The sequence below is a fragment of the Chrysemys picta genome, chromosome 2 (genome assembly GCF_011386835.1).
Source record: "Chrysemys picta bellii isolate R12L10 chromosome 2, ASM1138683v2, whole genome shotgun sequence".
Classification (NCBI taxonomy): domain Eukaryota; kingdom Metazoa; phylum Chordata; order Testudines; family Emydidae; genus Chrysemys; species Chrysemys picta.
Genome location: NC_088792.1, coordinates 31,669,649 through 31,695,571, shown reverse-complemented (window position 1 = coordinate 31,695,571; position 25,923 = coordinate 31,669,649). Strand labels below are relative to the sequence as shown.

General features: G+C 42.3%; 1 protein-coding gene across 1 annotated transcript in view; it reads right to left on the bottom strand.

The window, feature by feature from the left end:
- Nucleotides 1-25,923, bottom strand: part of KIF5B (kinesin family member 5B) — a 67,331-nt gene that overhangs the window by 23,291 nt on the left and 18,117 nt on the right. The window contains exons 8-14 of the mRNA XM_005290971.5: nt 25,562-25,686; nt 22,927-23,031; nt 22,318-22,463; nt 16,438-16,586; nt 13,303-13,496; nt 12,341-12,409; nt 3,607-3,813 (exon numbers count right to left, since the gene is read on the bottom strand). Coding sequence (XP_005291028.1) covers nt 3,607-3,813; nt 12,341-12,409; nt 13,303-13,496; nt 16,438-16,586; nt 22,318-22,463; nt 22,927-23,031; nt 25,562-25,686 — 995 coding nt within the window. The remainder of the gene's footprint in view (nt 1-3,606; nt 3,814-12,340; nt 12,410-13,302; nt 13,497-16,437; nt 16,587-22,317; nt 22,464-22,926; nt 23,032-25,561; nt 25,687-25,923) is intronic.

Below are 25,923 nucleotides of genomic sequence, written 5' to 3'. Positions count from 1 at the left end.
ACCAGGTCTATCCTGAAGTGACCAGAAACTTTTGGTCTCTGAAGTTAAGAGCAGAGTATGTTACAAATCAAGCATGGTCCACTCTCAAAGATCACGATGGACAGAGGTGACATCTTACTCAAAGCAGATTCAGGCACCTGAGGAATCAAAGCCTTGACAGAGCAGCAGAAGTAGTGCATGGGATCCAGCTAGGTGTTTTACAATGATGAGAATGACACCAGTGCCTGCCTTATTGGATTTATGGCACCAATATAAAGTCTCAAATCACTTTTAAGTCTTAAGACTGGTTTTTGAAAAGGACTTGGCTAAAGAACTGTACGAAACCGGAGGAGCTTTCAGGTGTGTTCACTGGATCATGGCAACAACTGATATATCCCACAGCCAATCATGAATGTTTCTGAAGAATGCCCCATGTAAATCATACCATTCTATGACAGGCAAGTTAAAACTGCACTCTACACACACTTAAAAGGCTCTGGCAAAAACTATTTTAAAAAAAGGTGGAGGGGGAAGCTACACAGAGGAGACTGTTTACTACTTCTAGTAAAAATGTGAGGCCCATCCTTGTTGCTAAGGAATGATTTACTAAGATTAGCACAAAGCTTGGAATGCAAATAGTACACTTGTATCAAGGCAAGTTTCAGAAGCCCAATGTTCCAATGAAGTTGGGATTAATAAGCTCAACATCAACTACACATGTTGTGACTCTCTAGACCTCAAAGTAGCACCATGAAACCCCCCATATTCACCACTGTCATATGATTATGTTATGTTTTGTACAATGCATGCTGGTCATCATTTGGCCTCTCTTCCCCCATCTCAAAACCTGGAAGGTCATCTGAAAGACAAAGACTTTGAGCTGGGGAGATTGGTCCAGGCTGGAAAGGGCATCCAGCCTGTGTACTGAGAACTGTGAGCTGCCTGTATGATCTATTAGGGTGAGAGACTGATTCAAATCCTGCTTAGTCTCAAAGTTAAAAATAAATTCACACTCTAAATTCTATTTCTTATGTAATCAACTTTGATCTATATACCTGCTACTTACAATCACTTAAAATCTTTCTGTAATTAATAAATCTGTTTTTATATTTTACCTGAACAGTGTGTTTTTGGTTGAAGTCCTTGGGGAATCTCAGCTCAGATTACAAAGGCTGATGCATGTTCACTTTCCTTTGACAAAGTGGCAAACTAATTAATGAGCTTGCACTGTCCAAGTGAGTCTTGAGCAATGTAAGACTGTAAATTTCCAGGGTGCAAGGCTGGAGTGATTTGCTGGTGGCTCTCTCTACGATTCATGAGTGGCTCAGAGAGCATTCATGTAATTTAGCTGGGTGTGAGACTCCACATGCTGATGGCTGAGTGATCACAGCGCCTCTTTTGATCACAGGAGTTTTGCTGCTTGTCACTGGCATAGCTTTGTGAGAGACAGCCCAGGCTGGAGAGTTAAGGGGCAACAGCAGTCCCACAGTTCCAGGTTGTACCCCAGGGATCCCCCGTCACACCTGTGACCAAGGGAGGCCTGAAACCAATTATCCCAATTTTGGCACAAACATGCCCAGAAGAGACAAGCCTGTCACTGACAAAGGGACACCAGTTGTCAAAATCTTGTTTAAACAGAAAATTTATACCCAAAACAAAAAAATTTCACTGGGGTATATGCAGCAATGTCTTGACACCTCACACCGAGTTAAGAAAAACTAGTGATCAGAGGATCCCACTCGTAAGAAACTTTTTCGTTAACTATAATCAGAAAGAAACTAAGCCTTTAAATGCAGACTGAAGTTAGCAGATTCCCAGGCAAGAGGGATGTCACAGGCCTGCTGCTGAGCCCAAAAGTTTAGGATAACTACTAGAACTCCCAAGCTGGCTAGCACACAGACACACAAGAGGGATTCCTGGAGTTAGGTTCTTTGGAGAAGTGTGAATTTAAAAATATTTTTGTACTGGTTCTAGATTGATCATTTAAGCTCTTTGTACTACTCAAGTTTGATAAAATCCTCCTAAAAAAAGATGGAGAAGCACTTTCTTCTAAAATTGTTCGTGTCAAATAATCCTAATTTACCAGCGCTCTCGTTCTTAAAGTATCTGCTATCCACTCAACCTAGAATGTTTGGAGGGGGGAAAAAAAAAAGATGGGCATGATGGCAGACACTAATTGCTATTTCAAATAAGGCCCAACCAGCCTTATGTTGCTGACAGTCAACAAATACTACCTCTTATGTACATCTAGTCACCATAGCAGAGAGTTTCGAACGAAAACCTCAAGCTAGTATCCAGTTATTTACTCATTGGCATAGCAAGGAAGTGAAATGTAAATAAAGAAGAAGAATAGAATAGAATAGAATAGAATAGAATATCAGGGTTGGAAGGGACCTCAGGAGGTCATCTAGTCCAACCCCCTGCTCAAAGCGGGACCAATCCCCTGACAGATTTTTGCCCTGATCCCTAAATAGCCCCCTCAAGGATTGAACTCACAACCCTTGGTTTAGCAGGCCAGTGCTCAAGCCACTGAGCTATCCCTCCAGGGAAGAGAAGAAAAGAAAACTCCCCAAGCTGGAGTACAGCTGACAGAACTAAAAATGTTTCATGCAAATGAAGATACAAAACTGTATCACGAAATGCTTTTTTAATTAAGAAACTCTGCAACTGGTTGGTAAGGAAACAAATGGAAATGTCTATGTTGCCTGTCTGAAACCACACAATTTTTATATAAGCAATGAAAACAAAGAAAATTGTGTGTTACTAGTGTGATGGAAGCAAAGGCAAAATTCATCCTAAAAACAGAGCAGTTCTGGAAACTGAATCAACAAGAAAAATATTTTACCTGGGTACTAGTTTTGAAAAGTATTGAAAGAATCCACAGGAAAGAGGATTAAGTAGATTTTTTGTTTATGAATTCAAAACCTGACAAACATTAGAACTTCTGAAGCAGCTCAAATAGAAGAAAGTATAGAGCGGAATCTTTCTCCACCTTTTGGTTGGTGATATACCGCTAACACCTGGACGAGGACAGAACAGACCCACAGAATGAGACTTGGACACCAAGAGTGCAAGGCAGGCAGGCACTTCTCTCATCAATAATACAGTAACTGCCTACTTTCCACCCTTAACTGCTGGTAGCCTTTGAAGGGTGATAAGTTTGAACTGCCTATTGCATTAACATGTTGAGAGTCAACACCTACCTCTGCTCACTTTAGGCAACAGAACTGACTGCACAACCTGCTGCTACAGTGACTTAACAGGATTTTGACACCACTCCCCCAAGCAAATTGCAAAAATTAGCAGCTATGGAATAACTCCTCAAACGGGCAACTCCAAGCCGAGACTCCAGAAGAGAAATCTGAATGGCAGATATAAATTACATTTTCTATCTTTCCCATTAACTATGATTTGTTGTGCAAGCTACATATCACATTAATATTTGCCAAAATCTGATTTAGATAATCAAATCAGAACTATTACAATTCCACATCAGAAAAATATAAAGCTAAATTTCATGTTTTAACACTCAAAAAAGCCATTTAAAAGAGACAACGTATGTAAGCAGTTGAAAAAACATGTTTCCTAATAAAAAAAATTTAGTAATTCCCTGTCCTGATTTCCTACCGATTTCTGATTGAGTTCGTCACTAAGCAGCTCATATTCCTTTGCTTTGTCTTCTACTTCCTGAGATTTCTGATCATAGTTGACAGCAAGTTCCTCAAGGGCTTGTAGCACCTCTTTTACTTCTTCTTTAGAGGCATCATTTTCAGCCTGGAGGCGATTCAGCTCAGCTTGCATATTGTCTTGGTCCCGCCTGGTAGATGCTAGAAGCTACAAAAGCGATAAAAAAGTAATAAAACACAAGTTGTCATTTCAGTGACATTAAGAAATGCAAGTGGGAGCCTAAACTTACTGAACATTTTCTCCTAGAGTATAAAGCCTTATTTATTTAGTATTTGTACATGGTCTATCATTATGAAATAGCAATCCCTGAACTTATCCTCAGTACAACCATATTTTAATAAACAGATGGTTAAACTATTTGTCAAGGATAGCAGACAAAGCTCTTGTTGTATATTTCAACATCTGGTCTAACTGACAAGATCTGCATTTTTATTTACAGTTAACTATTAGTCAAAACCTGTGTGTGTGGGGAGCAAGTGTGAAGGCTTGAAAATCATATAGCAGATCTTCCTGGTGAACTTTAAAGAAGTTGCTAATCGTTAGTTTACTTAGAATGTTCTAAACTCCCAACTGACTTAAACGTGGCCAGTACTTCACCCTCTCTGTATTTTAATATTTCATTACTGAATAGGCACATGACCAAGCAGAATGGAGAGTTTTCAAAATATTGAAAAACCGGAGCTGAAACCATTTTCTGAAGTATGGTCGAAGTCTTATATGCTCAGGCCTTGTCTACACTACAGTTTTGTCAACAAAAGTCAGCTTTCATCAACAAAACACTGGAGGTGTACACACTACAATGCTCCTCCCGCTGGTTTAACATTCCTGCTATGCCAACAAAATAAGATCACCTCGACGAGAGGTGTAGAGCTTTTTGTGACAAAAGGCAGATCAACGCAGTGTCAGTGTAGACACTGCGCTTGCTTATGTTGCTCTAACTGGCTTCCAGGAGGTGTCCCACAATGCCCATCATGACTGCTCTAGTCAGCAGTTTGAACTCTGCTGCCCTGAAGAAACACAGGCATGCGCCCCTGCCCCGTTTAAAGGATTGGGAATTTTTGAAATTCCTCTTCCTGTTTGTTCAGCATGGACAGTTAACACAGCACCTTTCCAGCTGACCATGCCAGCTTTCCACAGTAGACACGCTCCTGCGTGGAGTATACCAGAGCTGTTGGATCTTCTGGGTCTGTGGGGAGAGGAGGCTGTGCAGTTGCAGCTTCGTTTCAGCCATAGGAACTTTGATACCTAGAGCCTGATTACTAGTGGGATGCAGAAGGGGCAAGAAAGGGACATGCAGCAGTGCTGTGCTAAGATCAATGTGCTGAGTCAGACATACCAGAAGGCAAGGGAGGCCAACCGTCGCTCTGGTGCAGTGCAGAAGACATGCCGCTTCTACAAGGTGCTGCACACCATCCTTGGCGGCGACCCTACCTCAACCACCAAAAACCCCAAGGATACTTCGGGAGGACTTGAGGCAGCGGCCAGCAGAGTCAACCCTGAGGATGAAGTGGTAAAGTGATAGATGAGGAAGTGGAGTTGGAGGAGGCTGTGGAAAACGACAGGGTCAGCCAGTGGTGTGGTGAGGTGAGTCAGGACCTCTTTTTGACTCCGGAGAGGTCCAGCCAGTCCCAGCACTCCAGCTCTGGTGTTCCTGAAGCAAGGGACGCGAGCTCTGGTAAGCTTTGATTTTGTTTTGATACAGCATGGTGAGAGGAAATTGAGTTCATGTACTTTGTTATATGGTAGAGGAGGGATAAGGCACAGAAATTAACAAATTTCTACGCAGCGCGGGCCCAGCGGAAAAGTTCTTTAATGTACACCTGCATGTCCCGAGAATCTGCCAGAGATCTCTAGGAAATTTTTCTGTAGGTATTCTGCAATCCTCTGCTGAAAGTTCCTTGGCAGAGCTGCCTTGTTTCCCCCCCCCGCTGTAGGAAACTGCCACGCCAACCGGAAATTATTTCTGCAGGGATCAGAGCAGCATACAGACCCAGTCTGAAGCTGCATGCATGCAGGAGATGCATCCTGGGTTACCCTTAGGAGTAAGATATTGGGTTTTATTATGCATGTAGTGACACTCTTTGCAAACCACCCAGACCCTTTGTCCCTTCTTGCTCATTCCCCACTTCCGAACCCCCCCCCCCCCCCCCCGTCAAACTCACCATATTTGAGACTCTCACCAAGCTGTGTGCTAGCAAAGGGACAGTGAGAAAGAGGTGTGTGTAACTTTTGTGATTCATGGCTCTGAGTGAATTCACAATACTGTCTGTTAATTGTTTCTTTGGCTTCTGCAGATGTGCCCTTGAAGACCCATTCCTCCACACCAGTGCCGCGCCTCAATCAGATAAGGCGGCAAACCAGAAGGAGTAAGGAGGATATGTTTCGCAAAGTGCTGCAATCAACAGATGCAGCACATAGCAAAACAAGAGCATGGAGGGAGACAACTAACAAGACTCAGGCTGGGTAGCCTGGAAAGGACACAGGGGCAGGAGCGGATGATAAAGCTACTGGAGGGCCAGAGATGCTGAAGTCCCCTTTTAGCCTGCAATCAGAGCATATTCATGCATGACACCCCCTGCAGCCAATACAGAACTTCATTCCATGCCCTCCCCAAACTCCCCCACCACATTCCTCACATGTTCCCAGTCCCTCGCAGTACCCCGTGCACTCCAAGGACTGGTTTCATAATGAAAGCTGCAGTTACATGCAGCTGTGAGAGCCGTAACCGAGAGACTGTTCCTCATTACCATGTCCTGTTTGACAAAATTTGTGTTTCGTCCTGTTATTAAACTTTAGTCTTTGAAATAAAATGAGTCTATTTGTTTCATACATGTTAGTTGGTGCTAACATTTAAACACAGTGACTATTGGCAGGAATATTTACTCAGTACAATTAAAGCTCAGGAAGCAAGCACTAAAGGGATTGTTCAGGGTGGCAAGTAAATATTGCCTGGCCGAATGCATCACATAAAGACACGTTACTGCAAATCATTGTCAAAATGCTTCTTCAAAGCCTCCCTAATTCGAATAGCCCCCTCCCTGCTGTGCCCCTCTAATTGCCCAGGTATCTAGCCGCTCCAAATCAGTAGCCAGCTGATCTACCTCAGCGCTCCATCCCAAGGAAACTTTTCTCCCTTTGCTTCGCAAATGTTATGCGGAGCACAGTCGACTGAAAATGATCAACCTGCCAAAAGGCAGTACCAGCAATCTTTTAACCAGCAAAGTCACAACCAGGAGAAAAAGGGGTAGATGGGGTCTCCCAGGATTACTATGGACATTTCCATATCCCCCATTTGGATCTTCTGGTCAGGAAAGAAAGTCCCACTGTGCAGCTTTCTATGTAGTCCAGTGTTCCTAAAGATGTGCGCACCTTTCCTGACCACCCCGCATTGATGTCAGTGAAATGGCCTTGGTGATCCACAATGGAAAAGTAGCCCTTCCAGTTGATGTACTCGTTTGCAAGATGGTCTGGGGCCAAAATTGGGATATTCATTCCACATGTTGCCCTGCCACAGTTAGGGAATCCCATTGCCCCACAGCCATCCACAAGAGACTGCCGAGACTCATCAAGCCCTCGGATCGCTACCCCTTCCTGCTTCTTCACGTGGGCACCAATGATACTGCCAAGAATGACCTTGAGCGGATCACTGCAGACTACGTGGCTCTGGGAAGAAGGATAAAGGAGTTTGAGGCGCAAGTGGTGTTCTCGTCCATCCTCCCGTGCAAGGAAAAGGCCGGGGTAGAGACCATCGAATCGTGGAAGTCAACGAATGGCTACGCAGATGGTGTCGAAGAGAAGGCTTTGGATTCTTCGACCATGGGATGGTGTTCCAAGAAGGAGGAGTGCTAGGCAGAGACGGGCTCCACCTAACGAAGAGAGGGAAGAGCATCTTCGCCAGCAGGCTGGCTAACCTAGTGAGAAGGGCTTTAAACTAGGTTCACCGGGGTAAGGAGACCAAAGCCCTGAGGTAAGTGGGGAAATGGGATCCTGGGAGGAAGCACAAGCAGGAGAGCGCAAGAGGGGAGGACTCCTGGCTCATGCTGAGAAAGAGGGACGATCGATGAGTTATCTTAAGTGCCTATACACAAATGCAAGAAGCCTGGGAAACAAGCAGGGAGAACTGGAAGTCCTGGCACAGTCAGGGAACTATGATGCGATTGGAATAACAGAGATTTGGTGGGCTAACTCACATGACTGGAGTACTGTCATGGATGGATATAAACTGTTCAGGAAGGACAGGCAGGGCAGAAAAGGTGGGGGAGTTGCGTTGTATGTAAGAGGAGTATGACTGCTCAGAGCTCCGGTATGAAACTGCAGAAAAACCTGAGAGTCTCTGGATAAAGTTGAGAAGTGTGAGCAACAAGGGTGATGTCGTGGTTGGAGTCTGCTATAGACCACCAGACCAGGGGGATGAGGTGGACAAGGCTTTCTTCTGGCAACTAGCAGAAGTTGCTAGATCGCAGGCCCTGGTTCTCATGGGAGACTTTAATCACCCTGATATCTGCTGGGAGAGCAATACAGCGGTGCACAGACAATCCAGGAAGTTTTTGGAAAGTGTAGGGGACAATTTCCTGGTGCAAGTGCTGGAGGAACCAACTAGGGGCAGAGGTTTTCTTGACCTGCTGCTCACAAACAGGGAAGAATTAGTAGGGGAAGCAAAAGTGGATGGGAACCTGGGAAGCAGTGATCATGAGATGGTAGAGTTCAGGATCCTGACACAAGGAAGAAAGGAGAGCAGCAGAATACGGACCCTGGACTTCAGAAAAGCAGACTTTGACTCCCTCAGGGAACAGATGGGCAGGATTCCCTGGGAGAACAACATGAAGGGCAAAGGGATCCAGGAGAGCTGGCTGTATTTTAAAGAATCCTTATTGCGGTTGCAGGAACAAACCATCCCGATGTGTAGAAAGAATAGTAAATATGGCAGGCGACCAGCTTGGCTAAACAGTGAAATCCTTGCTGATCTTAAACGCAACAAAGCAGCTTACAAAAAGTGGAAGATTGGACAAATGACCAGGGAGGAGTATAAAAATATTGCTCAGGCATGCAGGAGTGAAATCAGGAAGGCCAAATCACACTTGGAGTTGCAGCTAGCAAGAGATGTTAAGAGTAACAAGAAGGGTTTCTTCAGGTATGTTAGCAACAAGAAGAAAGTCAAGGAAAGTGTGGGCCCCTTACTGAATGAGGGAGGCAACCTAGTGACCGAGGATGTGGAAAAAGCTAATGTACTCAATGATTTTTTTGCCTCTGTCTTCACGAACAAGGTCAGCTCCCAGTCTGCTGCACTGGGCAGCACAGTATGGGGAGAAGGTGATTCGGGACTATTTAGAAAAACTGGACGTGCACAAGTCCATGGGGCCGGATGCGCTGCATCCGAGGGTGCTAAAGGAGTTGGCGGGTGAGATTGCAGAGCCATTAGCCATTATTTTTGAAAACTCATGGTGATCGGGGGAGGTCCCAGATGACTGGAAAAAGGCTAATGTAGTGCCCATCTTTAAAAAAGGGAAGGAGGAGGATCCGGGGAACTACAGGCCAGTCAGCCTCACCTCAGTCCCTGGAAAAATCATGGAGCAGGTCCTCAAGGAATCAATTATGAAACATTTAGAGGAGAGGAAAGTGATCAGGAACAGTCAGCATGGATTCACCAAGGGGAAGTCGTGCCTGACTAACCTAATTGCCTTCTATGATGAGATAACTGGCTCTGTGGATGAGGGGAAAGCAGTGGATGTGTTATTCCTTGACTTTAGCAAAGCGTTTGATACAGTCTCCCACAGTATTCTTGCCGCCAAGTTAAAGAAGTATGGGCTGGATGAATGGACTGTAAGGTGGATAGAAAGCTGGCTAGATCGTCGGGCTCAACGGGTAGTGATCAATGGCTCCATGTCTAGTTGGCAGCCGGTTTCAAGCGGAGTGCCCCAAGGGTCGGTCCTGGGGCCAGTTTTGTTTAATATCTTTATTAATGATCTGAAGGATGGTGTGGACTGCACTCTCAGCAAGTTTGCAGATGACACTAAACCAAGAGGCGTGGTAGATACACTAGAGGGTAGGGATCGGATACAGAGGGACCTAGACAAATTAGAGGATTGGGCCAAAAAAAAAACCTGATGAGGTTCAACAAGGACAAGTGCAGAGTCCTGCACTTAGGACGGAAGAATCCCATGCACTGCTACAGACTAAGGACCGAATGGCTAGGTAGCAGTTCTGCAGAAAAGGACCTATGGGTCACAGTGGACGAGAAGCTGGATATGAGTCAACAGTGTGCTCTTGTTGCCAAGAAGGCTAACGGCATTTTGGGCTGTATAAGTAGGGGCATTGCCAGCAGATGGAGGAACATGATCGTTCCCCTTTATTCGACATTGGTGAGGCCTCATCTGGAATACTGTGTCCAGTTTTGGGCCCCACACTACAAGAAGGATGTGGAAAAATTGGAAAGAGTCCAGCGGAGGGCAACAAAAATGATTAGGGGTCTGGAGCACATGACTTATGAGGAGAGGCTGAGGGAACTGGGATTGTTTAGTCTCCAGAAGAGAAGAATGAGGGGGGATTTGATAGCAGCCTTCAACTACCTGAAGAGGGGTTCCAAAGAGGATGGAGCTCGGCTGTTCTCAGTGGTGGCAGATGACAGAACAAGGAGCAATGGTCTCAAGTTGCAGTGGGGGGGGGTCCAGGTTGGATATTAGGAAAAACTATTTCACTAGGAGGGTGGTGAAACACTGGAATGCGTTACCTAGGGAGGTGGTGGAGTCTCCTTCCTTGGAGTTTTTTTAAGGTCAGGCTTGACAAAGCCCTGGCTGGGATGATTTAGTTGGGAATTGGTCCTGCTTTGAGCAGGGGGTTGGACTAGATGACCTCTTGAGGTCCCTTCCAAGCCTGATATTCTATGATTTCCTGCACATTACCGAGAGTCACAGTCCTTCATAGCAGAAGGTGATTAATGGCCCTGCTGGACTTTCCAACTCCAAACTGATTCATGACTGACCAGTAGCAGTCTGGAGTTGCAAGCTTCCACACGGCGATTACCACTCGCTTTTCCACAGTGAGGACAGCTCTCATTCTGGTGTCCTTGTGCTGCAGCGCTAGGGTGAGCTCCGCACACCGTTCCAGGAAGGTGGATTTGTGCATCTGAAAGTTCTGCAGACACTGCTTGTCATCCCATACTTGCATCACAATGCGATACCACCACTCTGTGCTTGTTTCCCCAAGCTCAGTACCGACAGTCCACTGTGTGCAGCTGCTCCATGAATGCAAGCAGCAATCTTGAATTATTTCTTTCTATGGCAGGCAGCAGGGCAGGCACCACCGATTCACAGCTCACGAAATACTGCAGAACCAGCCCTGTTGTGTTCATAATGCTCATTACCAGACTGGTCAGCAGGTCAGGATCCATGCTTTCAGGCAGAGATGGTGGGCGCACAGTTAACAAGGGCTGTTGAAAAACAGCACAAAACGAAGCACTCACTGTGGACACATTCCGCCAACCCAAGGAGCATTGTGTGGACATGCACAACTGATGTAATTAAAGTGGCTTATGATCGTCGACATAACTTAAGTCCCTCTTCCTCATCCCCAGATGAGGCAGTTGTAGCGAAGACTATTTCGTCACCTTGGGACAATTTTAAGACTCATCAGGAGTGGTTGAGGAGGATGGCTATGGCCCTAGATATCCAACCAGAGGTGGTCCAGGAAAAATCTCTCAAACTGGTGGACATTTTGGCATCTGCGGCTCCAGCCTGAATAGCTCTATCTTAAGTCAATATAACTCTGTAGTGTAGACATGGCTTCAGACAAATATTTAAAATTAAGTAAATCTATTTTCTTACATAGGAGAGCCAGGCAAGGTTGCCCATGCTTCCCTTCTGTTTTCTCTAGCAACGGAATCATTTGCATCTAAAATTAAGAAATAATTCAGTGACCGAAAGAGCTAGTTTTTAGTAAAAACATATTAGCTTTGTATGGAGATTAGATATTAATATTACCTAATCTAAACATCTGTCAAAATTAACAAACAGAAGGATCTGGTAAAAGCTTTGTTTTTTAAATAAATTATACCAAATTAAATACTTTTGGTTGGCATTACACAGCAAGAGCAGATTCATATACAGTTCATAAATAAAAAGAAAACATTATGTCCAATACTTCCAGCAAACCTAGATAAGAGGATAACTGTATACAAATTATGATGTCACAACTCAATGCCTTGTAAAACTGAATAGTTTTGTAATCAAAATATGGTGATTAAAATGAACACTAGAGGGTTTTTTTCCCCCCTCCATTTCATATTCTTCCTACAGAGGAATGCAAGTATTTTGAAACTTCTAAAGAATGAGACTTCTTGATACCCATGGAAAAGGTGGGGAAGTCCTACTGCGACAAAACTCTGAACAGACACACTAAATTGGTAAAGGGGTTCGTGAATCTGTAGTTACTGACTGGCCAAAGTACATCAAACGGGGAGCTCTGGATAGACATTGAACAGTTAGATTCTGACTTTAAAACTGGAGAAGGATTATGATGTGGTAAATGAATAAACTGGTTTCCTTATATAATCATCCTACTTTCAGTTTACTGAAAAGTTAGTTATGACTTTAAGGTGGTTTTTTTTCTGCATTATCCCCAATTATTTTTTTTAATCAAATGAAAAACCCAAAATAAAATACACAATAGTGAAACTCACCTCTTCCTGATCCAACATTTGTGTCTTCAACTTTTCTACTAATTGGCTCTGCTGATTGATTTCTTCATCCTGCAATTAAAACCAGCAATCCATTGAACCGTTTGAACACACAAAAATCTCAAACACACATTAGAAGTCAGTTGTTCACCAACCTTTGATAATTGTTTCCAAAAATGGAAACTAAATACAAGACCGATGATTCATGGACTCAAAAGGGATATGAAAAAAAATATAGTAGGCTTCTAGCTTTAGATGCATTTGTAGTAATTTACCTTGCACCCAAGAGCAAAATCCTACCCCTTTGTTACGTCACAACGTCTTCTCCAAGTTCAAGAACTAGGACATGTGCTCTCTAACTTCCAAGTAACCTACTTGGAATGAAAATTCTCCTGACTTTAGATAAATTTATTACTTTAAGATATTTAGTACCAGAATATTGTTTACATGTTAGAGATATGTAACCAAATGGCATATTTTGTAAAATATAATAATGGACAAATAAGCAACATCTCTCAGCTTTTCCAAAACAGATCACTCAAATATCAGTTTAACTGCATATTACCTCCCCCTCCCATTAGTATTGTATTATCACAGACATCCAACTATCAAGGAGTTGAGTGGTCTCAAAGAATGTTCTGCATTCAACTCTACTCTGCCTACATCAGACTCCATTTTCATCTATTTCCTATGCTCTGCCCACTTTGCTTTGTTCTTTCTATCCTTTCAATCTCCGCCCCCGCCTGTTGAAATTGACAAAGAGAATGCCAATTAGTCCCAAATGAGGGGATGGTTTCTGTTGTGTTTAATCCATGGGAACTGCAGTGAGACCATGTTATATGGATTGAGAACACCCATCATGCTCATTTGTACTAACAAATGAAGATTTGTCTGAATTAAAAATCAACTACTGTAGCTCCAAACATGCTTACTAAGAGATTTTATATTTAACAAGAACAACATACCTTGTCATCAAGTTGCTTGTATAATTTAGTGATTTCTTCGTCACACTTTCTTCTTTCAGCATCAGTAAAATTACCAGTCACTCCAATTGTAGCAGCTGGTTTATCATTATTGATAGCAACATCCTTATCCACTGCAAAAGCTTCCAAGTTGGCTTTCTCTTTGTCAAACTGCTCATCAACTGGTACAATCTCCCCTTAAGTAAAAAGATTTTATAAATATGTTCTCTTATCACAGTTAGTTTAGAAATGTCTTTCAAAGGGAAGTATCCCTGAGAAGTTATATATGAGATAGTCTGTAGTTATGACAGGTAGTAGTTAAATGGTAAATAAAATATTCCAGAGAGTTTAAGGGCCTGTGATATACAGGAAGTCAGACCTGATGGGCGAATGGTGTTTTCTGGCCTTAAATTTCACCCAGTTATTATTCCAGTTAATTACTGAGTCTAATAACTTGTGTGCTTGAGTAAGCACAATTTGTTTGACTAAAGCATAACTTCTAGAAAAGGATCTAGCTTTTATTTGAAAGACTGAGAATTCATGACTTCCCTGGATAGTTTGGGACAGTTGTTAAATCACCCTCACTTAAAAACGTAGGTCTTATTTCTGCTTCGGCTTCCAGTTTGAGTCTTGTTATGCCTTTCTCTGGTAAACTGAAGAGCTTTTTAGTACCCAGCATTTCTCCCTTTGAAGGCACTTATACCCTGTAATCAAATCACCTCTCAATCTTCTTTTTGACAAGATAAATATATTGAGCTTTAAGTCTCTTGCTATAAGAGGAGCTCTGTGTAAGCGTGAAATCTTGTCTTTCACCAACAGAAGTTGGTACAATAAAAGATATCAACCACCTTGTCTCTCTCTGATAAGGCATTCTTCAAGCCCTTGAATTACTTCTACAGCTCTTTTCCACACCCACTCCAATTTTTAGAATGTGGACACCAGAACTGTACACAGTATTCTAGAGTCAATCACACTACTACTATACACAGGTCAAATCACCTCCCAACTCCTATAGTCTCTACTTCCTTGTTTATGCATCTAAGGATCACATTAGACCTTTTAGCCACAGCATCACACTGGGAGTTCAGGCTGAGTTGCTTGTTCACTATGATCCCTAGATATCATTCATAGTCCCTGCTTTCCAGGATACAGCATAGCCTGCATTCTTTGTTTCTAGATGTTTATCTTTGCATTTGGCTATATTAAAATGCATATTATTTGAATGGCTTTACCAAGCAGTTAAATAGTGTCAATATTTAGTATATAAATATTAGTAAATAGTATCAAATAATAAATAGTATTTACTAAACAGTAATTAACACTGCTATTGATACTATCAAGTCATAACCCTACTAGCCCTCCCACCATTCAATGATTTCCCACTGATGACTACTTTGAGATCTGTCAATTCACCAGTTCTTAATCTATTTAATTTGTGCTTTAATATTGCAAATTTTTTAGACTGGTGTGAGTACTAAATCAAACATATTATACAAGTCTAGTTCATGTATGTAATTACCTTTATCAGCCAAACTTGTAATCTCAGAGAATGTAATCTGTTTGTTTGATTAAACCATTTTGAGTAGCATTCATTATATTCTTATCCTTTAATTAATAGAATCCTGTTAAATATTAGTATTATGAAAACTATCTTGCCATCCACAGACAGTAAATTTTCCAAAACACAGCATTTCAAGTTTCCGCTTTCCATAATCCCACAAGTGCTTCCCACAAAGAACATATTAGTGCACATTTACTTTAAACAGCCACCATTCCTATACAATTTAATGTATTTAAAAAGTACAACAGTTTAATGCAGGGGTTCCCAAATTTGGTTCGCAGCTTGTTCAGGGTAAGCCCCTCGTGGGCCGCGAGACAAGCCGTGAACCAAGTTTGGGAACCCCTGGTTTAATGCAATCAATATTTTCCTAGAAGTTAAACACCTAACACAAATACAGTGTCTACTGAAGTAAAAATCCAGTAAATTGAAAGCTAACGCATGTCATCTCAACTGGAACATGAAGGAATATTCTTAGCCAAACGTTTCAGTAGTTTCAGGTACAATTTATTTTAAAAGGAATAAGGACTACTACAGTAGCCTCAAAGATTATATGCTATTTTAATAGCATGTTTCAAGATTATACAACCCTAGTTTTCACAGGCCATTAATGTGCCTGTAAAAGTTTGCTCCTGGTTAAAATTGTCAGCAAAGTCTTATAGTAACACAAACTGAATTGGAAAAATAGATTTGGTCAGTGTCTAAGTTATATAAGGGTAAAAAATAGTTTACAGACGCTCCCTGACTTACGCAAGCGTTCCGGTAAGTCGAATTTTGTATAAATTGGGGATGTATACCCGACAATTACGCAAAAAACAAAACAAACCCACATTTATGGAACTTTTTCTGTAAGTGTGGGTTTGCGTAAGTCGGGGTTTGTGTAACCCAGGGAGTGTCTGTACCTCATTCAGACACCTGCAACTGTACCAAACTAACTTTTTAAAATTAATTTAATAAGATTCAATTAGTGTATTGAGTTTATTTGGAAAAGAACAGCAATTCATAGGCCTTACCTCAGATTCACAAAATGCAAAAAAAATGCGTAACATTGAAGAGTTAACCTAGAAATCAGTATCATTATGGCTATAACAAGCCATGAAATGCAAAGTGGAAGATGAGACTTCAGATTGACACTACAGTTTATGATTTATCAGTTTTTGATATACCCATTTTTTTAAATTTACTTTTCAACGATTCATAGATTCCAAGGGATTACGATGATCATCTAAATCCAGGGGTGGACAAACTTACTGACCTTCCAAGCTGCGTATGATAATTTTCAGAAGTTTGAGAGCCACAAGACACAATCTGCCCCGCAGGGCTTCTGCCCTGATGCCCCGCAACATTCCCCCCCCCCCCCATAGGGTAGAAGCCCCCAGCCCCACCACCCCGCTGCAGGGCAGAAGCTCCAAGCTTTCCCCACTCCCCTGTCTGGTAGGTGGAGAATGGGCCACACTAATTATAAAAGAGCTTCATCTGTCTCACGAGCCACCGTCTGGCCACGCCTGATCTAGTTTGACTAACTCAACTATATTCACTAAGCTAAAATTCAAGCAACAAAAAATGTAATAACTTCTTACCATTGCGCCATCTGTTGAGCTCATTTTCAAGCCACTGTATAGTGTTACGCAGTGTCTTGTTTTTCTCTTTTTCTTTTTCATACTTTTTTTTCCATTGTTCTGCAGTGAGTTCCACATTGACACAGACTGTGTTCTTAATAGTCTTAGCTCTGGGGGAAAAAAAAAAAAAAAAAAAAAAACAGAAAATTAGCCAGGCTGAACAAGTCTGATACAGAGATTCCAGCCTACTCACAGCTTGATCAGATTTGATTCATTACCTAGCCTATCCAACAGGCACAATATTGTGCCTGACTGTGTCCTTATTCTTCTTTCCACACACAAAACCTTCAATAAAACTGTGATAAGACAACTACATAGTACATCAAAAGTTAAGCAGTGAAGTTCTTAAACATCCAGTCTACACTGCACTAATCAGTTCCCCTTCTAAACCACCACCATCTTCGTTCCAACCATCTATAGATAAGCTCCATATGCTCAACAACCAGTGGGTGGCCTTAACTTCAATCATAAAGATAATTCCAGTGCCAGACATATGCAAATTTTAATTCTGCAAATTCTACATAAATGCCAACTTTAGAAGAATCACTAATGTGGACTCAACGAAGTAGGGTTTAAACTGAGAATAGCCTGAGGTAAAGGATATGTGCCCTGACAAACTATCTGAATCTCTCAGATTCTTTCATGTTCTCTAGTTTAGGCAAAAAGAGAAGGGACTGTAGTTCTTTGAGATGTGTCCCCCTACAGGTGTTCATGTGCCCCACACACCTTCGAATGGAGATTTTCTATTACCACTGTCTGTTGAGCCCCTGCATGTGCCACTGATATCTTTGTGCCCAACACTGAAGCTGTATCAGATTGCATGGGTGAATCTGCCTCAGTTCCTTCTCCACATCTGAGTCTCAGAGAGAAACTCCAAAGCAGAGAGGAAGGAGGGCAAGTAGTGGAGCACCCATAGAAATGCACATCTCAAAGAACTACAGTTACTGCATAGGGTAACTTCTCTTTCTTTGAGTATCCCTATGGGTGCTCCACTTCAAGTGACTCCGGAGCAGCATTCCCATATGGAGGAAGGCAATTCAGAGTCAAATAAGTTAAAGGAAAGAACTGCAATGCCAACTGCCGCATCAGATCTGGAGGCATTGACTAAGGCATAGTGTCTGGAGAAGGTATGTGCCAAAAACCTTGTAGCAGCTCTGCAGATATCTGCAACTGGAGTGTTTTGAGTAAAGTCAGAGACGTAGATTGTGACCTCACTGAATGAGATGACACACCTGTATTGATTTTGATAGTCCCAGGGTAGAAAAGGCAGAACCTTTTTATCTGTCTGCAAAGAAAGTGAACAGTTTAGGAGAGTCACAAAAACAGTTTAGTTCTATCTAGGGAGAAGGATAACACTCTGACTGCTAGAATATGGAGGACAGCCTCCCAGTTGGAACTGTGCAGTTTTGGGGGCAGGGAGGGCGACTGGTAACTAAATTATCTGATTTAGATGAAACTTAGAAGACACTTTAGGAAGGAACTAGGATGCAGCTGTAATGGAAACCTTATCCTTGTAGAATATTGTGAAAGGAGGGTCAGTCATTAATGCCCCAAACTCTCGAACTCTGTGGGTTGAGGTAATAGCCAGTAGGAAGTCTGTTTCCATAGAGAAATTCAATAAGGAGTAGGTCGCCGTCAGTTCAAGAGGAGGCTTTATATGATTTAAGAACCAAATTAAAAGGTCCCAAAATGGGGTAGGGACTTTCACCCATGGGAAGAGATTTCCCAGACCTTTCATGAACCTTACAAACAGGGAGAACCTCTCAATAGTGGTGTGAAAAGCCATCAGGGCAGCCAGAAGAACCTGGAAGGAACTAAGTGAAAGTCCTGCTTTCTTAAGCTGCAACAAGAATTCCAAAATGAGCAGAAGCAAGGCAACTTCATGGACAGCTTTCTGGAGTTCACACTAATGACTAACTCATCTCCACTTTTAAAGGTAAGTATCAGAGGGGTAGCCGTGTTAGTCTGAATCTGTAAAAAGCAACAGAGGGTGCTTTTTAAAGGTAAGTATTTCTGGTTGAATATTTCCTACTATTGAATAATCTGTATTGTTCCTCTCCAGAACAGGACAACCTCTAGCCCCGCAAACCACTGAGGAGCCACGGCTCGAGGAGACTGCTCAGATTCGCATGCAGCAGTCGACTGGCGTCCTGAGAGAGAGGTTCAGATGTGATCAGAAGATTTATCAGTGGATAAAGAGCTAGGTGGAACAGATAAGGAAACCATGCTTGCCTTGAACATCGGGGCTTTAAGGATGACTCTGGTCTTGTCCTGTCTGATTTTGTTTGTCATTCTGAGGATCAGAGGCATCAGGAGAAAAGCATAAAACTGCTTTTTCATCCAAGGGAGAAGGAAGGTGTCCCCCCAGGAATTGTGACGTTACCCTCCCCAAAGCAAGCAAATGGCATTTTTTGTTTGCAGTTGTGGCAGAGGTCGACTTCTCGAAACTCCCAAATCTAAAAAATACCAACTAGAACCTGGAGATCCAACTCCGATTCATAATCTTGGGAAAACCACCTGCTGAGAACATCAGCCATGACAGTTTGTCTGCTCGGAAGTTACACTACTGAAATTCCTATGCAATATTTTATGCACCACTTCCATAATTTCACTGCTTCGGCACAGACAGAAGGCAATCTTGTTCCTCTCTGCCAGCTGATACAGAACATGCAGGCTAGGTAGTCCATCATGACCTTGACAGATCTGCCTGATGAGAGGCAGAAATTCAAGGCAGCTATATCTGATCGTTTTGAGCTCCAACAGGTTGAGATGGAGGGTGGTTTCCTAGGATCAACATCTGCCCTGCACTGTTAGAGAATCAAGGTGTGCCCCTCCACCCACCATAACAGAGATGAATCCGTGGTCACGGTTACCAATTATGTTGGAGGAAGGGAACCCCCGCTGCTACCTTGCAATGGACCTTACACTAGTCTAGGGAATACTTCACCTGCTGGGGAACGGACAGTCTAGACAAGTAGGTGTGCCTGTTGGGCGAGTAAACGGATTTGAGCCACCCCTGAAAACAGTGAAGGCATAACCTTGCACACACTGTCACAAAGGTGCAAGCTGCCATGTGACCAAGATGAAGACAGTTTCTGACTGAAGTCTGGGGGCTCCCTTGAATAGTTCTGACAAGGTGTGATAAAATCACAAATCTGTCCAGGGGTAGGAAGGCCCTGGATGCCAAGGAATCCAGGGATGCCCCTATAAAGCATATGTTCTGAACGTGAGTCAGTGTGGACTTTTTCTACACTGAAGACCCAAGTCCAAGAATAGAGAAAGTGCTGTCCTTGTGGCAGACAACACCTCTTGGTATGACTGATGCTTGAGTATCCAATCGTCGAGGTACAGAATACTATAATTGCCTGACAATGCAAATAGGCAGTCACCATAGATAGAATATTTGAAAACACTCTTGGAGCCAAGGAGACCCCGAACAGGAACACCCCGTATTGAAAATGATCCTGGCCTATGACAAACTGCCGGAACTTTTGTGAGGCAGGTGTATCGCTACACAGAAGTACGCATCTTGAAGGTCAAGGGCCAAAACCAACCCCTGAATCTAGAGAACGAATGATAACTATCAGAATCACCACCCTGAACTTTTGAGGCCTCACAAATTTGTTCAGAAGTCTTAGATCTCATACTTGTCTCTACCCTCAATTTTTCTTCAGTACAAGCAAACACCTGGGAATAGAAGCCCCCCTCCCCAACCCTCTCCTGTGCTGAGTGGTGACCAGTTCTATCACCCCTAAATGAAGAAGGGATTTTATTTCCTGTCTTACCAGTAATTTGTTAGAGATGTCCCTGAAGCGGGACAAGGAGGAAGGTAAAATGGATGGCGTAGCCTAATGATATTACTTCCATCACCCATTTGTCCAAGGTGATGCGTTCCCATGGTTATTGGAAATGGAACAGTCGGTCTCCAAATGGGGGGGAGATGGACAAAATGTTGAAGCTGGCAGGCTAATGAGGCAGGAGGGGGTCAAACCCTCAATCATTCTGTCAAAACTGATCCTTCAGTGATGAAGCCTGTTGTGAAGTTGTATCAGATGGGGGAGCCACAAACGTCTGTGAGAGAGACGGACCTGTAAGCTTGTCCTTGCCAGACAGTACCAATAGCTTGAAGTGCTTTACAAATGGTGATGATATGTCTGGAAGTTTATTTGGTACCAAAGAACTCGATACGCGTAACAGAACAAGAGTAAACTCTGATGGTACGGAACATCTGAGCTTGTTCTGACCATCTCCACTAGATGGTATCAAAGCCTTCTCAGAGCCATGTTTAGCCTTAGGGCGGCGGCACTTTCCTATTTCACCAGTACTGGTGGACTCCTTGCCTCCACAGTACTGAGCCTCAAGGATGATGTTTCTGAGGTTGTCAACCTGGTCAGGAAACTAAGTTTTTTGGGGTTGCATTCCTGGGAGGGAAATTAAAGCTCCTCTTACAGTGTTTAGAGGAGGTCTCTGAGGACTTCCCCCTTCTGGGAGAGTGTTGCACTGAGGCCAAAGAGGTGCTAGAGACCCATGGGGGAAACTGATGTATGGGGGTGCATCGTCATCCAGGAAGTCAAGTCATAATGACTGTTCTTCTGAGCCCTAGATTTGAAAGCTAAATAGAAGTTACACTTTTGTAGTATGTACGACTCTCCCAGCAGCAAATGCACTTTGTGTGTCTGTCACTGACCAGGATGGCCTCTCTACACAAGAGGCAACATTTAAACTCCAGTGAATCAGGCATGCCCCTCTCAGGAAGGACTTTCCCACCTTACTTTCTGCCCTCAAGTTTTTTATCCCATCCAATGATGGAGTCCCACATGAGATGCCTATATCCATACACCCCCACCTGCTGGGATTCCTACCTGGGTGGTGTCACTGGATCTCGTTCAGGGACTAGCTGTATTTCCCATAAACAGCAGGGGTCTGAAATTTGAACCCCTCTTTCCTCAGCTGCCAGAAAGGAGATGCAGCGTTGTGTGTGTGTTCCCCGCATTCAAAAGCCTGAAGCGGGCTTTGGTGAGGTCTCTGCTACTCTACCACTCACTGTTCTCATTTCTGAGTTTTCCTCCACCACAAATAGCTCCAGTGACAGCCTTTGCTACTGCTCAGTGCTTTGCTAAGCAGCAAAAGAGCAAGATCAACAATTCCCTGTTTCACTGAAGCACATAAGGTAATGAATAGTAACAACCCCCCACTCCCTCAAATCCTCACACACACTGGTTGGTATTTACTCTGCAGCATAGTAAGAGCAGATGCAGAAGCGCTGGAACTGCGGAAGACAGCATTAGATCAATCTTTTCTTCCATAAGGATGAGAGCTTTATTTTAAATTAAAGTAAACTCTGCTGAAGAGGATGATATTGGTCCTCCACACTCACTACACTTGCCATGATGAGTGGATTTTTCAAGCCTTGCTTATGGATATTTTAGGCACATTACGTAATCGGGCACTAAAATGCTTAGCAGTGTATATACACGAGTTAAAGAAATATTAAGTGTTGATGTTATATTTGATATAGGAACCGTCACCATCTGTGAATTTAAATTAAAAATTAATTATTCTGCATTAGTGTCTTTCTTCACTGAGCTTTTTGGTTTTTAAAAAGCAAATGTGTATAGTTGAACATGCAGTCAGCAATAGAATTTAAGAGCTCAACCTACCTTGCTTGATTAGAGCAGACATCTTTGGCAGTTATCATTTCATCGAATGTGTTTACTTACACCAATGTTACCAGAAAAGTTGCATAGGAGCTTAATAAAAAGATGCTTGTACTTCATGACTTACAAGACTTCAATGAAACAAATGTCTCTCCCTACTAGCATTTTTGAAGTGTTTACTCACCTTTGACCAAACAAGAGCGTAGATTTAGTTTCAGACTCATTGTATGATGATGGAGAGCAGCAAATTACAATAGTGGTTCTACAGTTACCACCCAATGAATCCTGGAGGATTCTGGTCATTTTACTGTCACGATATGGAACGTAAGTCTGGAATAAATAAATGAATAGATTAGCATATGTTTGAAGAAATAAGTTAGAGTTGACAGACTTAACTATTTAGTTTGTTGGATAAGGATCTGCATTTAATTCAGCTAGGACCAATAAATTAGCAAGAAGAATAGTAAAGGTAATTTCTCTTCAGGTTCTTAAACAATGCCCAACACAGTGGTACAAGTACAAACCTTTCAAAAAAAGAGTTATGTCTAAGCTTTTGTACTTTTAGGGTAGAAGAAGCTTCCATTAAGATTTCTGCTTTACACAGCAAGACTGACTCTAACAGACACTATTGCACTTGCAATGTAGTGATACAATAGTTGAGATTTTTAAGGCAGTGCATGGGGAGATGTGTGGTTAAATCTCATGCACTACCTTGAAAATTTCAGCCCATAGTTCCTGGGTACTATTACATCTGTATTGTCTCTCTTTCTGGACTTAAAAAAAATACACTTACGCTGCTTTCAGCCAAAGCAGAAATGACATTTCCAAGAGCTGAGAGAGACTTGTTGATGTTCTTAGCTTCATCCAGCAGAGCACCTTCTGCTCCAGTTTTACTAACCTAAAAAAGATTGAGTAAATAAAAGTAAACATTCTAGAAAGCATTATTCAGGTTCAGTGCTTATAAAAAAAGCCTGAACAGCTTGCTCTTTTTTAAAACGAAGTGTCACTGTAGCACCTCTAACTTGCAGAGTCAGTTGGGAAAATGGATTCTCTTCCCTCACTCCACACCACCTGAAGAAAAATTCTGATTTTCTATCAAAAAACAAAAGTTTTCAGCTCAAGACTATTCAGTTTTTCCAATGAAAATCAAAAATTTACCAAGGAAAGCAGATACTTTCTGTGAAAAAAAATTAATTTAGTTGAAAACCCAATTTTGGTGAAAAGTTTGACCAACTGTACTCACCAGTCATAAAAAAAAAAAAAAAAAGGACTGAATGCAAACAATTCATGCGTAAGGCTAAGACTGTGTCAGTTATGGACAGGTCACAGGAAATAACCAAAATTCACAGAAACCCGTGACCTGTCTCTGACTTTTATTAAAAATAACTATGACAAAATGGGGAAAGAGGAGGGTCCAGCACCCATTGCTGCTGGGCCTCCAGGATTCCCCCTACCCTCGGTAACTGAGAGTGTGGGATCCCCCTGCTCCTGGCAGCAGCTCGGAGATGCAGTGGTCTGCCCGCGTCAGCAGGTTGCCCCACTGGCTGACAGCTTCAGCCCCGCTACCCCAGGGCTGAAGCGAAAATGTCACAGAGGTCTCTGGAAGTCACCGATTCCGTGACTTCCATGACCTCTGTGACAAAAATCTTAGCTTTTGCACATGAATAAGGCTAAGAAATTCAAAGTTATGGACACTAATTAATCCAAAAGTCAATCAAGTCAGGCAGGAAAGTTACCATCCTAAACAATAGGGAAAGACTATATATACCAGATTCAAAAACAGCCTCTGTCACAAAAAAACCTCAGATACAGGTTCCTGACACTGAAAGTCTACAAGAGCAGAGAAGATTGCAGTGGAAAATTACTGTAACCTGACTTCCCTCAGAAGGTACCTGAGGGTCATGGATAAAGATGGGAGAGACTGAAGAACAAGAAGCGTCACCAGTTCCTATTAACACCTTTCCCCAGTTCTGCTGCCCAGCCTAGTTTCCTAGTCTAAATGCCCAACCTTGCTCTACAGTTCTATGATCTGCATCTCCCCTCCCTCACATTCTCCCAATCTACACTGAAAGAATTTTGAAGTTACATTTTATTTTATTAATGTAAACAAGCGTTAAGTGTAAACTACTAAAACACAAATACATATGCTAGAAGGTGGGTGCACAATTTGTTGGAAAACTGCTCATTGACCATTTTTAGGAACCAGTTAAACAATAAAGGGGATTCGACAACATGGCCACTTTTTTAACCTTTCCTTGTAGATCAAGTTTTCTAAACCTTTTGTCATTTTTGTTGCATTCCTCTGGCCAAATACTCACAAACAGGATCAGGCCTGGAAATGCCTTCCCATCATGGCATGACTCCAGAGCGGCAAGGAAAAGCTCTGACAAAGAAACCTTTAAAACCTTGTTTTTTTTATACACTGTAAATAAACAAGTGATGTCACTGCTGGTTATTGGACCTTAACTAACGCCAGATGAAGCAGTTCAGGGCTGAAACCTGCTCTCTTCAAGGTTTCCTCATCTCACTTTGCTATATTTTCCCCTAGTTACAGGAGCAAGAATTTATTTTCAAAAACAAACTAATATAACTAATTATTTCCTGCACCTGGTGGGTATCCAATTAGCCATGTTTTTCTTTATTTTGATTACCTCAACCCAAACCTTAAGTAAGATAACACTGGTACTTCAAGGGCCACTACAAACTTAACAAAGAATAAGATCATGAGAAAGGGGGATTGTCTTTGGTCAAATGCTTTGCGCCTATCCCTCATGCTACTATCCAAACTCAATTTAAAAACCATAGTTCACTCAGGCCTAATGTGGGCCTCCTGGTGGACTATAGGGGACAAACAGGATCCCATAAATAGGGAGCTCACAGTACTGGCAGAGTGGTGCACAAGGTGACTCCACTTCATTCAGTTAAAATAAGGAAGAAATTTCCACATAACAGCCTTGTCTCAGAATTAAGGTTTCTCAAGTGCATTTCCAGTCAACGTGATCACCAGTTAGGACAGTGTTAATACAAGCAACCACAACCGACACAATATCCACACTGGCACCACCTTCACAACAAACTCCTTTTCAATTCCAACATATAACCAATCACAACCCACACCTCCAGTTTGTCATATCACATTTAAACAGGGTCAATGGAACTTCAATCTACTTTTTTCATGTACAAAAAAATCACGACACCTTTTACCAAATTCAAGCTTATCTATCAATAGGGAGCATGTCAAACTAGCCTATACTGGAGTCTGGGTTTCACATATGAGCGCTGGATTTAAGAAGAGTCATGAAGCTGACTGGGGAGTCAGTATTATGATTTGTGTGTTCTTAGGAAGTGATACTTCAGCAACCTAAGCTCTACGTTAAACAAGGTTCCGTATGTTCCTTTAGTTTTCAAATATATAAAGAAAAAGTTACCTTTTCACTACCTGCCAAGTCCACAAGGTAAAGTTTTCCACTCAGTTTCTGTTCTGTTTGAGTGTTTTCTTGTTTTACATTAATAAGGAAGATACTATGACTTCGAGAGCTGTGTTCATTCATATCTATAATGAAAATATTTAAGAATGTTCAAAACATTTGGTTACGCAACAAATCTGTCCTGGATAACAATTACTTTAATTTGACTTTAGCTGAACGTTTAGTATACTAATATGAACCTCTCACAGTGAACAAATATATCTAGAGATAGACAGCCTTACAGTAGTTTGTGATGAATACAGCGTATTTAAACTAAAGTAGGCAAATGAAGGGTCAATCCCATATTATTCAATAGATTAAGT